Below are 12,634 nucleotides of genomic sequence, written 5' to 3'. Positions count from 1 at the left end.
TCACAAAAGCCTTGCAGTTGTTAAGTAGTGCCACTTGTACTTATTTTCATGCTCAAGCAACCAAGACAATGAAGGAAGATCTCCACTGCCTTCTCGGCACTCTGATCCTCACACAGCACACCTAAGACCCAACTCACAGGAATGTTAATAGCCTCAACCTCTTCATCAGTGCCCTGGCCACCCTCCATCACAGCTCTCCAATCCCAAACAACTGGTCAGACCATCTGGCAATCCCCCTTTGACATTAGTCACACTACACCAGTCAAGCAATCCTATTGGAATCCAGGAAAGCAAGCATTCAGCTCCTTCAAGAAATTGCCAATGGAGGCTCTCACAAAAGTCTTGTCAAACTCTACTTCACATCAGCTGATCTACCTCTGACGAACCAGGACTGCAACTCGTTTCTCCAAGAACCTAACATGACCTTCACAAGCAACCTCAACCGCCATACCACAGGAAAACAATGTACCCTGAAGCCTAAACCATCCACACCCTGGTATAATCAAGAACTGAATTTCAATAGACAAATCATCAAATTTAAGAAACAACTTTGAAGAAATCCTACAGTTTTTCCTACCTTGCCCTGCTCAAGGAACTCTGTGCTACACGCAGATGACTGATCACCATTCCCAAGGCCAACTACTACTAAAATATTATAGCCAATTCCAATAATGAAAGCAGAGCACACCTCAAAGCCATCAAGCTCTGCATCAACCATTTGCCCAACTCACCCGTACCACACTCCATCGAAGAATCCACCATCAATGTTGTCTTCATCAACACATAGGCAAAAATGCTACAAATGACAGCACACTACACAAACCATCTCGCAAAACCACAACTACCCAGACAACTTTCAAGACACACAATATGGAAGACCTTATTGCCACCCTAGCATCCCTCAAGGCCACATCATATGGGGGTTGTCATTCTCTGTGGTTTCATACTTAAGACCTTTCCTAGTGAAGCACTTCATCCCTTACCTAACAGTCCTCAAGAGCTCCCTGACCCAAGGAACCTTTCGACCTTTAGACTGGACAAATCCTCCTGTCTCTTGAGAAACCAAAACTTAACTCTTACTATCTCTGATACTACCACCCAATCACCCATCTTCCCTTCCTACTTAAGACCCTTAAGAAAGCAGTAGCCATGCAACTACTCCACACATAGAAGCCAACAACCTCCTTCAGTCCTACCAATGTGGATTCAGGCCCAGATGCAGAACAGAAACAGCTACCATTAAGGCATCAACATGCCCTTACAATCCTTGATGATGCCCATCATTGCCCCTCTGCTTCTCCTTGACCTCTCAGCAACATTTGACAGAGTAGACCACCAAGCACCCACCAACAATCTACATCGCTGCATATAGATCCTCGAGTTAGTCCTCAGCTGGTTCACACCACACCATACTAATCGCTACCAGCTTGTACTAATGGATTCCTCTTGATCACCAACTCTACCCCTACCCTGTGGATCTTCAAACTTTATTTTAAATCACTTGCAACCCTCCTTGCTCCACACAACATCCACATCCACCAACACGCAGATGACACACACCTCTGCCTCAAGTCCTATCTCTCATTGATCCAGTCATCGATGTCCAGTGCATGCCTGAAGCCCAACCTCTCCAAGACTGTATTTCGACTCCTGACCAATAACACAAACACCCTGACATCCACACCTGGCTCGCTGGTATACACATTGAGGGCTTTATAACCCCAGATAGCTACATATGACATGTCCCTTCAGTTTGACAGTGACAGTCACCTCTCCTTAAACAGCACATCTAAAGGATGGCACAAACAGCTTGGTAATAACTTTATCTTCTGTGGAAATTCAAGCCCTTAATCTCAGAAAACAGCTTCAGATCTGCTGTTCAAGCCTTTGGTCCTCTCCCACCTGGATGGTGGCAATGTCCTTTCAAAGGTATTTTCCGATAACTACCGTGGGGCGCCTGAGGTGTGTCCTCATGCTGCAAATGATTCCTCAAATTTGACCACTTCACCACAACCTGCATCGAGCGCACTGGCAGTGTCATCTTAAAATCCAGCTGCATCATTTACAAGGCTGTTAGCCTGAAGTCCCAAAGCTGGAGGCCTGCGATTATCCAGATTTAAGGACATGTGCAGAATTGAACTCGGCCGGTGCATCAAAGAAAGAACCATCTCTGTCTATACCCCAAGACTCTGGAATCTCCTGCCTGTCAATATCAGACTCGCCCCCTCGCCTCTATAGTTCAGGTAGGACCTCAGGAAGGACCTCAGGACCCTCTCTCATTTTCAAGGAATGGGTCCTCCCAAACTCAACTACCCACCCTACCTAGGTCTGTGTGATCTGATCCCCACGGTTTTCTTCCCTGTTTGCTTGTAGATCCCTTGCTGACAAATTGTCCACCTTCCTCCTCCCTTGTTGCTAGCTCCCCACCTTCTGCTGTTTCTCTGCTCCCCTCCCCATGTTCTTTTCCCTATGGTTGTTAAGCACTCGTTTGCTTCTCCAAGCTAGGTCTCCGATCAACAAATAAACGAATAATAATAATAATAATAATAATAAAATGGCACTCTGAATAGTCTATCCTTGTAATTATATCAATATTAGTGTATCATATCACCCTATACCATGTTACAGTGCTTCACTGCTTCACATGTAAGGTTGTGCCATCTATTAAAACAAAAACAAAAAAACACATTGTGATTGAAGGCACCTGGGCTCTTGTCCCTAGAGTGGAAAGTGGGCATCTAATATTTGGCCAATGGCCGTGAGCTTCACTTTCTGTCCGTAATTTGCCACTGCCATTACTATTAGACCAACCTTCGACGCCTGCGGCATAATGGAGTCTTTGCCACTAGTAGCAGAGCATGCGCAAATGACTTTCTCATTGTTTAAATGTACTTTCGACTACACCTAAATGTATGCCCCCAGTGTAGGTGGCAGATGTACAAATGGCTGGCCCGAGACAGTGGTTGCTAAGTAGCCAGGGCTTAATAACCGTGCCCAAAAAGAGTATATACAACGTTCCACAAAAAAGCGTGAGTACTGATAGACACGAGCAGGATACACGCGCTTACAGCGGGCATGGGGATACTGTCCTCGAAAGCAACGTGCAGCCAGGAACATCCCTGGAGCGGCTGCGAGCTATATGACAGATTCAGGTTAAAATCTGCATTTTTAAAAATGTAATGCAGAGCACCGGTGCCCCTCATCGGATCTACATACACCCCCGTGTGCTGCTGCTCTTCCGATGGGGAAACCTGAACTAGTGCCTCCAAACCTTAATACCACCGCGACAAGAAAGGGCCCCCTCCGGACCAGAATCCGCGAGTCCCACAAGATGCTCCCCTCGCACCCCTTGAAGCAGAGCGTGCCTCACGAGGAGACACGCACCAGCGCATGTGCAGAGAACATGCGCAGAGAAGTGGCGGAGTAGGCGTGGCCCTCGCATTGCCCACATACATGGTGTGCTGACAGGTGTTTGCACTTCGCTGTGACGTGTTAAGACAACACACTGGAGCACTCGCATCTGATTGACCAAAATGTGGTCCCTACGAGTGCTGCCTCTGCGTTAATGCACTTTAACCCTTGCAAGTCCTAAATAGCAATAAGCACCTATGATGGAAATGGTATCTATCCACCGAGAGGGGTGGTGTGGGGGATTATATATATTTGAACATTCTGTATCCAGACACCAGAAAACCACGCTAAACGCTATCAATCTCAGCCATTCAAACACATATCAATGCATGCACTTTTTAATGCTCAACTAATGACCAGAGAAAGAGGTGATGCATACATCGTCCTGATCACGTGATCAGGCATCCTTTGATCGACAGACTTTTCACTCAATTCGGGTCTTCTTATGAACACACGGTTGTAAACCCCAACCTCTAAAAACAGGATTGCATACATGCCAACAAGCCCTATTCCATTAGGTGGTGTTTGGCCAGAAATGTTTTTTTTGCTTTGTATTCTGGGACTTGTAGTCCTGGATTTCCCATCACAAATCCACAATTACAAGTCCTAGAATGCAAAGGTAAACTAGGTATGGCAAGCCTGGAAAAGCACTGCCCCAGCTCCCGATTGGAAGGGCGCGTATTTGCATATGCGGGCCATACATTGCCTCTCTGGTAGCGTGCATTTGTCCAGAAAACTGTGCAAAGCAACGAGGAGATCTTTACTGCGTGACACTGACCTTGTGATGATATATGGAGCAAAGCAGACCACGAACGAGCCTATAAACACGCTGATTTTCTTGGTGGCACGCTGACGCCTCCGTTTCTGCTCACTGAGGCACCGCTGCCTCACGCTGAAAGTGAAAGGCAGAGAGGTGAGTTCAGGGAAAAGTGCAGAGAGAAGGCTTTACAAACTGGAAATAATAATACACAACCACAGAGTTTACACCACTGGACTCAAAGCGTACGGGTAAAGGCAGATATGAGAAGAAAGGACTTGAGTGCTTACAAGGCACTCTGTAGTGGAGCAATCTGGAGCACGGCTTCTGCGGGAACACGGCACGGCTCGCCGTGTGGACAGCAAACACACCCCACGCGAGCCGTAATGCCAGAACAATACGAACGTCTTGCACGTTCATTCTTAAACCATTGTTGAGCTGTATTCGCAGTGGCTGGGTAACAATATCACCCATGTTATCACGTGACTGTTATTGTAAGCTGTATGGCAATGCATCGCTGCGCGAGGCACACCAGAGAAGCATCTCTTCCTATCGCAAAATCTACTTTGAACGCATCTACAATTAAGGTTTCATATGTTCTTGTCTTAGCCATCATTTTGAGGTAAGAAACGCAATGCAACCCATATTGACTACATAAAGCAAGCACTAGTATTTTTTTCTTTTTTTTATTGATTTGGTTAAATTAATCAACCTTTCAATTTTTTAATACGTAGTCTAAAAATTCTAATCAAGTCGATGGTCGTGTATTCTGGGATATAAACTCGTATGACCGTGTTTCTTGTGGGCACAGAGTTTTTTGTATGCACGATTTCTGCATGTGCGAGTGCATACGAGTATGGCAGGAGTGTTCCATAGTGGACTCAGCAGATATTGCTATGTCATAATTCCGAGGTAGGCTTGAGTAGTGCCATCGTATGGCCAGGTGCTTCACACGCATGTCAGCTAAGTGCTTCATAACGTAGGAGTCATGTATCCCTAAAATATAATGAGATGTTCTGGGCATGTGAACAATTGGCCTTCTGTTACCTGCTATGCCCCACATCTACGCAGTGAGCCCCAATAGGGTGCATGATTTGGTATTCGGAACATGTAGAGTATTGCACAGTGCCATTCCCCCCATATGCCCAGGTAGCCATATTGTAGTGCATGATTAGTTATTATGAACATGTGAAGAATTGGCATTCTGCTACCTGGCTTTCCCCCACATATGCCCAAGAAGCCACATCATTGTGCCGGATGAGGTATTCTGAAGATATACAGAATTGCTTTTTGTTACCTGGCATTCCCCTACACATGCCCAGGTAGCATATCATAGTGCATGATTAGTTATTATGAACATGTGAAGAATTGGCATTCTACTACCTGGCTTTCCCCCACATATGCGCAAGTAGCGACAGCATTGTGCCGGACGAGGTATTCTGAAGATATACAGAATTGCTTTTTGTTACCTGGCATTCCCCTACACATGCCCAGGTAGCATATCATAGTGCATGATTAGTTATTATGAACATGTGAAGAATTGGCATTCTACTACCTGGCTTTCCCCCACATATGCGCAAGTAGCGACAGCATTGTGCCGGATGAGGTATTCTGAAGATATACAGAATTGCTTTATGTTACCTGCATTCCCCTATACATGCCCGGGTAGCCATATCATAGTGCATGATTAGTTACTATGAACATGTGAAGAATTGGCATTCTGCCACCTGGCTTTCCCCCACATATGCCCAAGAAGCCACATCATTGTGCCGGATGAGGTATTCTGAAGATTGTTACCTGGCATTCCCCTACACATGCCCAGGTAGCCATATCATAGTGCATGATTAGTTATTATGAACATGTGAAGAATTGGCATTCTGCTACCTGGCTTTCCCCCACATATGCCCAAGAAGCCACATCATTGTGCCGGATGAGGTATTCTGAAGATATACAGAATTGCTTTTTGTTACCTGGCATTCCCCTACACATGCCCAGGTAGCATATCATAGTGCATGATTAGTTATTATGAACATGTGAAGAATTGGCATTCTACTACCTGGCTTTCCCCCACATATGCGCAAGTAGCGACAGCATTGTGCCGGATGAGGTATTCTGAAGATATACAGAATTGCTTTATGTTACCTGCATTCCCCTATACATACCCGGGTAGCCATATCATAGTGCATGATTAGTTACTATGAACATGTGAAGAATTGGCATTCTGCCACCTGGCTTTCCCCCACATATGCCCAAGAAGCCACATCATTGTGCCGGATGAGGTATTCTGAAGATTGTTACCTGGCATTCCCCTACACATGCCCAGGTAGCCATATCATAGTGCATGATTAGTTATTATGAACATGTGAAGAATTGGCATTCTGCTACCTGGCTTTCCCCCACATATGCCCAAGAAGCCACATCATTGTGCCGGATGAGGTATTCTGAAGATATACAGAATTGCTTTTTGTTACCTGGCATTCCCCTACACATGCCCAGGTAGCATATCATAGTGCATGATTAGTTATTATGAACATGTGAAGAATTGGCATTCTACTACCTGGCTTTCCCCCACATATGCGCAAGTAGCGACAGCATTGTGCCGGATGAGGTATTCTGAAGATATACAGAATTGCTTTATGTTACCTGCATTCCCCTATACATGCCCGGGTAGCCATATCATAGTGCATGATTAGTTACTATGAACATGTGAAGAATTGGCATTCTGCCACCTGGCTTTCCCCCACATATGCCCAAGAAGCCACATCATTGTGCCGGATGAGGTATTCTGAAGATTGTTACCTGGCATTCCCCTACACATGCCCAGGTAGCCATATCATAGTGCATGATTAGTTATTATGAACATGTGAAGAATTGGCATTCTGCTACCTGGCTTTCCCCCACATATGCCCAAGAAGCCACATCATTGTGCCGGATGAGGTATTCTGAAGATATACAGAATTGCTTTTTGTTACCTGGCATTCCCCTACACATGCCCAGGTAGCATATCATAGTGCATGATTAGTTATTATGAACATGTGAAGAATTGGCATTCTACTACCTGGCTTTCCCCCACATATGCGCAAGTAGCGACAGCATTGTGCCGGATGAGGTATTCTGAAGATATACAGAATTGCTTTATGTTACCTGCATTCCCCTATACATGCCCGGGTAGCCATATCATAGTGCATGATTAGTTAGTATGAACATGTGAAGAATTGGCATTCTGCCACCTGGCTTTCCCCCACATATGCCCAAGAAGCCACATCATTGTGCCGGATGAGGTATTCTGAAGATTGTTACCTGGCATTCCCCTACACATGCCCAGGTAGCCATATCATAGTGCATGATTAGTTATTATGAACATGTGAAGAATTGGCATTCTGCTACCTGGCTTTCCCCCACATATGCCCAAGAAGCCACATCATTGTGCCGGATGAGGTATTCTGAAGATATACAGAATTGCTTTTTGTTACCTGGCATTCCCCTACACATGCCCAGGTAGCATATCATAGTGCATGATTAGTTATTATGAACATGTGAAGAATTGGCATTCTACTACCTGGCTTTCCCCCACATATGCGCAAGTAGCGACAGCATTGTGCCGGATGAGGTATTCTGAAGATATACAGAATTGCTTTATGTTACCTGCATTCCCCTATACATGCCCGGGTAGCCATATCATAGTGCATGATTAGTTACTATGAACATGTGAAGAATTGGCATTCTGCCACCTGGCTTTCCCCCACATATGCCCAAGAAGCCACATCATTGTGCCGGATGAGGTATTCTGAAGATTGTTACCTGGCATTCCCCTACACATGCCCAGGTAGCCATATCATAGTGCATGATTAGTTATTATGAACATGTGAAGAATTGGCATTCTGCTACCTGGCTTTCCCCCACATATGCCCAAGAAGCCACATCATTGTGCCGGATGAGGTATTCTGAAGATATACAGAATTGCTTTTTGTTACCTGGCATTCCCCTACACATGCCCAGGTAGCATATCATAGTGCATGATTAGTTATTATGAACATGTGAAGAATTGGCATTCTACTACCTGGCTTTCCCCCACATATGCGCAAGTAGCGACAGCATTGTGCCGGATGAGGTATTCTGAAGATATACAGAATTGCTTTATGTTACCTGCATTCCCCTATACATACCCGGGTAGCCATATCATAGTGCATGATTAGTTACTATGAACATGTGAAGAATTGGCATTCTGCCACCTGGCTTTCCCCCACATATGCCCAAGAAGCCACATCATTGTGCCGGATGAGGTATTCTGAAGATTGTTACCTGGCATTCCCCTACACATGCCCAGGTAGCCATATCATAGTGCATGATTAGTTATTATGAACATGTGAAGAATTGGCATTCTGCTACCTGGCTTTCCCCCACATATGCCCAAGAAGCCACATCATTGTGCCGGATGAGGTATTCTGAAGATACACAGAATTGCTTTTTGTTACCTGGCATTCCCCTACACATGCCCAGGTAGCATATCATAGTGCATGATTAGTTATTATGAACATGTGAAGAATTGGCATTCTACTACCTGGCTTTCCCCCACATATGCGCAAGTAGCGACAGCATTGTGCCGGATGAGGTATTCTGAAGATATACAGAATTGCTTTATGTTACCTGCATTCCCCTATACATGCCCGGGTAGCCATATCATAGTGCATGATTAGTTACTATGAACATGTGAAGAATTGGCATTCTGCCACCTGGCTTTCCCCCACATATGCCCAAGAAGCCACATCATTGTGCCGGATGAGGTATTCTGAAGATTGTTACCTGGCATTCCCCTACACATGCCCAGGTAGCCATATCATAGTGCATGATTAGTTATTATGAACATGTGAAGAATTGGCATTCTGCTACCTGGCTTTCCCCCACATATGCCCAAGAAGCCACATCATTGTGCCGGATGAGGTATTCTGAAGATATACAGAATTGCTTTTTGTTACCTGGCATTCCCCTACACATGCCCAGGTAGCATATCATAGTGCATGATTAGTTATTATGAACATGTGAAGAATTGGCATTCTACTACCTGGCTTTCCCCCACATATGCGCAAGTAGCGACAGCATTGTGCCGGATGAGGTATTCTGAAGATATACAGAATTGCTTTATGTTACCTGCATTCCCCTATACATGCCCGGGTAGCCATATCATAGTGCATGATTAGTTAGTATGAACATGTGAAGAATTGGCATTCTGCCACCTGGCTTTCCCCCACATATGCCCAAGAAGCCACATCATTGTGCCGGATGAGGTATTCTGAAGATTGTTACCTGGCATTCCCCTACACATGCCCAGGTAGCCATATCATAGTGCATGATTAGTTATTATGAACATGTGAAGAATTGGCATTCTGCTACCTGGCTTTCCCCCACATATGCCCAAGAAGCCACATCATTGTGCCGGATGAGGTATTCTGAAGATATACAGAATTGCTTTTTGTTACCTGGCATTCCCCTACACATGCCCAGGTAGCATATCATAGTGCATGATTAGTTATTATGAACATGTGAAGAATTGGCATTCTACTACCTGGCTTTCCCCCACATATGCGCAAGTAGCGACAGCATTGTGCCGGATGAGGTATTCTGAAGATATACAGAATTGCTTTATGTTACCTGCATTCCCCTATACATGCCCGGGTAGCCATATCATAGTGCATGATTAGTTACTATGAACATGTGAAGAATTGGCATTCTGCCACCTGGCTTTCCCCCACATATGCCCAAGAAGCCACATCATTGTGCCGGATGAGGTATTCTGAAGATTGTTACCTGGCATTCCCCTACACATGCCCAGGTAGCCATATCATAGTGCATGATTAGTTATTATGAACATGTGAAGAATTGGCATTCTGCTACCTGGCTTTCCCCCACATATGCCCAAGAAGCCACATCATTGTGCCGGATGAGGTATTCTGAAGATATACAGAATTGCTTTTTGTTACCTGGCATTCCCCTACACATGCCCAGGTAGCATATCATAGTGCATGATTAGTTATTATGAACATGTGAAGAATTGGCATTCTACTACCTGGCTTTCCCCCACATATGCGCAAGTAGCGACAGCATTGTGCCGGATGAGGTATTCTGAAGATATACAGAATTGCTTTATGTTACCTGCATTCCCCTATACATGCCCGGGAAGCCATATCATAGTGCATGATTAGTTATTATGAACATGTGAAGAATTGGCATTCTACTACCTGGCTTTCCCCCACATATGCGCAAGTAGCGACAGCATTGTGCCGGATGAGGTATTCTGAAGATATACAGAATTGCTTTATGTTACCTGCATTCCCCTACACATGCCCGGGAAGCCATATCATAGTGCATGATTAGTTATTACGAACATGTGAAGAATTTCCATTCTGCTACCTGACTTTCCCCCACATATGCCCAAGTAGCGACATCATTGTGCCGGATGAGGTATTCTGAAGATATACAGAATTGCTTTATGTTACCTGCATTCCCCTACACATGCCCGGGTAGCCATATCATAGTGCATGATTAGGTATTCTTAATGTGTAAATAATTGGCGCCCTGTTACCCAGTACCTGCACATGCCCACGTAGCCCCCTCATACTGCAAGGGTTTCACTCACGCGTCAGATGGTGGCATAATATGGTCATGCAGGGCAAATGTTGACAACATACCTTATTCACAAGCCAACACACACACTGACAGCAGCTATTACACGCCTTGCCATCCCCCTAGCATACCAGCTATTGCCATCATATTCCCATTTAGCACCATCCCAAGGCCAGGTACTCAAAAGCAAGGCATTGAATGCATATGATGCCCATGCACTCCAACGCACTGCACCACGTGTGAGCAGCATGCAGCATGCCGAGTGCACAGGTGCGTTACCTGGGGTGGATGTCCACCAGGAGCACCAGCGTCTGCATGGTGATGATGTCGATCCTCCGGCAGTGGAACCGGGCCACCTTGAGCACCTTCAGGTAGGTGAAGCACAAGATGAACAGGGAGAGCATGAAGCTGGAGGCGTGGAAGATGATGGTGAAGGCAGTGAAGCGCTTCTTCTCCGTCTCCTCCTTCGTGTGCAGGGTGCACGAGGCGTACACGCTGCTGTACTCCACCCAGGAGAGGAAGAGGGAGACCAAGGGGAAAGTCAGGGAGTGCGCCCAGGAGTAGCCCATCATGAGCACGGCGTCCTTGTAGCGCATCTTGCTGGCGTAGCTTAGGGGAAAGACCACGGCGATCCATTTGTCTATGCTGAGCGCCGCCATGCTGAGCATGGCGTTGGAAGTCAGAAAAGTTTCCAAGAAGCCCAGCGCCCTGCAGACGCAGTCCCCGAAAGCCTGCTGGCCGCGCAGGATGCCCAGAAGGGTGGACGGCATGTTCAGGATGGTCAGCAGCAAGTTACAGAAGGACAGGTTCACCAAGAACACTCCCGGCACCTGCTTGCGGAGGTCGGCGCTGTAAATAAAACATACCAGCACCAGCAGGTTGGAGAGAAGGGACACGATCAGAACCAGACCGAGGAACAGCGCCAACAGGATTTCCGCCAGGTGCATCTCTTAACAGGTATCCATGAGCCCCTTGGTCACACCAGTGTAGGCTTCAGGGAAGAATTTGGAAATTCCAGCGCTCGTGTGGGACAGTTTGGGCAGCCTAGCGCCGTGCGCATCTTTCAGTCCAAGATTCGGGGAATCGTGCTTTCTGAGTAGCGCCAGGTAGCTGTCCAGAGTGCTGAAACTTTGGTCCTCCAGCCAACCCTTGCTGGACATGCCAGCATCCGAGGAGACATGCGCCTCTGCGTTTCACGGAAAGAGTCTCTCACGGCGCCTCCTGCTCTCTTCCTGCAGACACGGACGATGCCTGAACTGGGCTGGCTGCAATGTTGCTCTCTGCTCATTCTCCAGGTCTGTGCAGAGGCTGAAACAGGCACACCTTCATCTCAGCTTCCAGCCATGACTCATGCGCAAATGGAGATGCGTGTGTGAAGAGGCGACTGTAGGAGACCCAAGCCTTTTCTGACCATTCCGTTGCGCTGGTTTTTTCCAATGACTCCCCACCATACTGCACACGCGGGAGAACGGAGCTCAGCGGGTGCGTACCGGGAAGAAATGCGTTTCGTGAAGCATCAAGACGGAGGCACATGACCTACTTTTCGCTCGGATTCCGGCAGCAACTCGTCAGCAAGAAAGTTGGCCTTTGTATCCGCACAGAGTGAGACAGCACGAGATGAAAGTTAATGACAAAGCCTTTGCCGGTTTTACGGCACTGAATGGAAACGCAAAAATCGTGCCAAGTCATTTTATGGAGCTGCAATGTTAGTAGTAGTGAGTGTAATGCGAAACCATTGTCAATGGTAACTACTGGCAGTCAGACCCACTACATTAAAAACATTAAATACACCTCGAGTAAGCACCTGCTTGCCCTTCAGACAATGGTACATAACAGACTCAAGGC

The 12,634-nt window shown here is 46.3% G+C and overlaps 1 protein-coding gene across 1 annotated transcript in view; it reads right to left on the bottom strand.

Moving 5' to 3' along the window:
• GPR78 (G protein-coupled receptor 78) overlaps positions 1–12,426 on the bottom strand; it is a 437,396-nt gene extending 424,970 nt beyond the window's left edge. Inside the window, exons 1-2 of the mRNA XM_069632029.1 lie at positions 11,069–12,426; positions 4,190–4,303 (exon numbers count right to left, since the gene is read on the bottom strand). Of these exons, the coding sequence (XP_069488130.1) occupies positions 4,190–4,303; positions 11,069–11,736 (782 nt within the window). The 5' untranslated portion in view covers positions 11,737–12,426. The remainder of the gene's footprint in view (positions 1–4,189; positions 4,304–11,068) is intronic.
• Positions 12,427–12,634: the final 208 nt, after the last annotated feature.

Source organism: Ambystoma mexicanum, chromosome 6q (assembly GCF_040938575.1).
Source record: "Ambystoma mexicanum isolate Mex_15411 chromosome 6q, UKY_AmexF1_1, whole genome shotgun sequence".
NCBI lineage: Eukaryota > Metazoa > Chordata > Amphibia > Caudata > Ambystomatidae > Ambystoma > Ambystoma mexicanum.
Note: the sequence above shows the minus strand (reverse complement) of the source record. Positions and strands in the feature narration are given on the sequence as shown.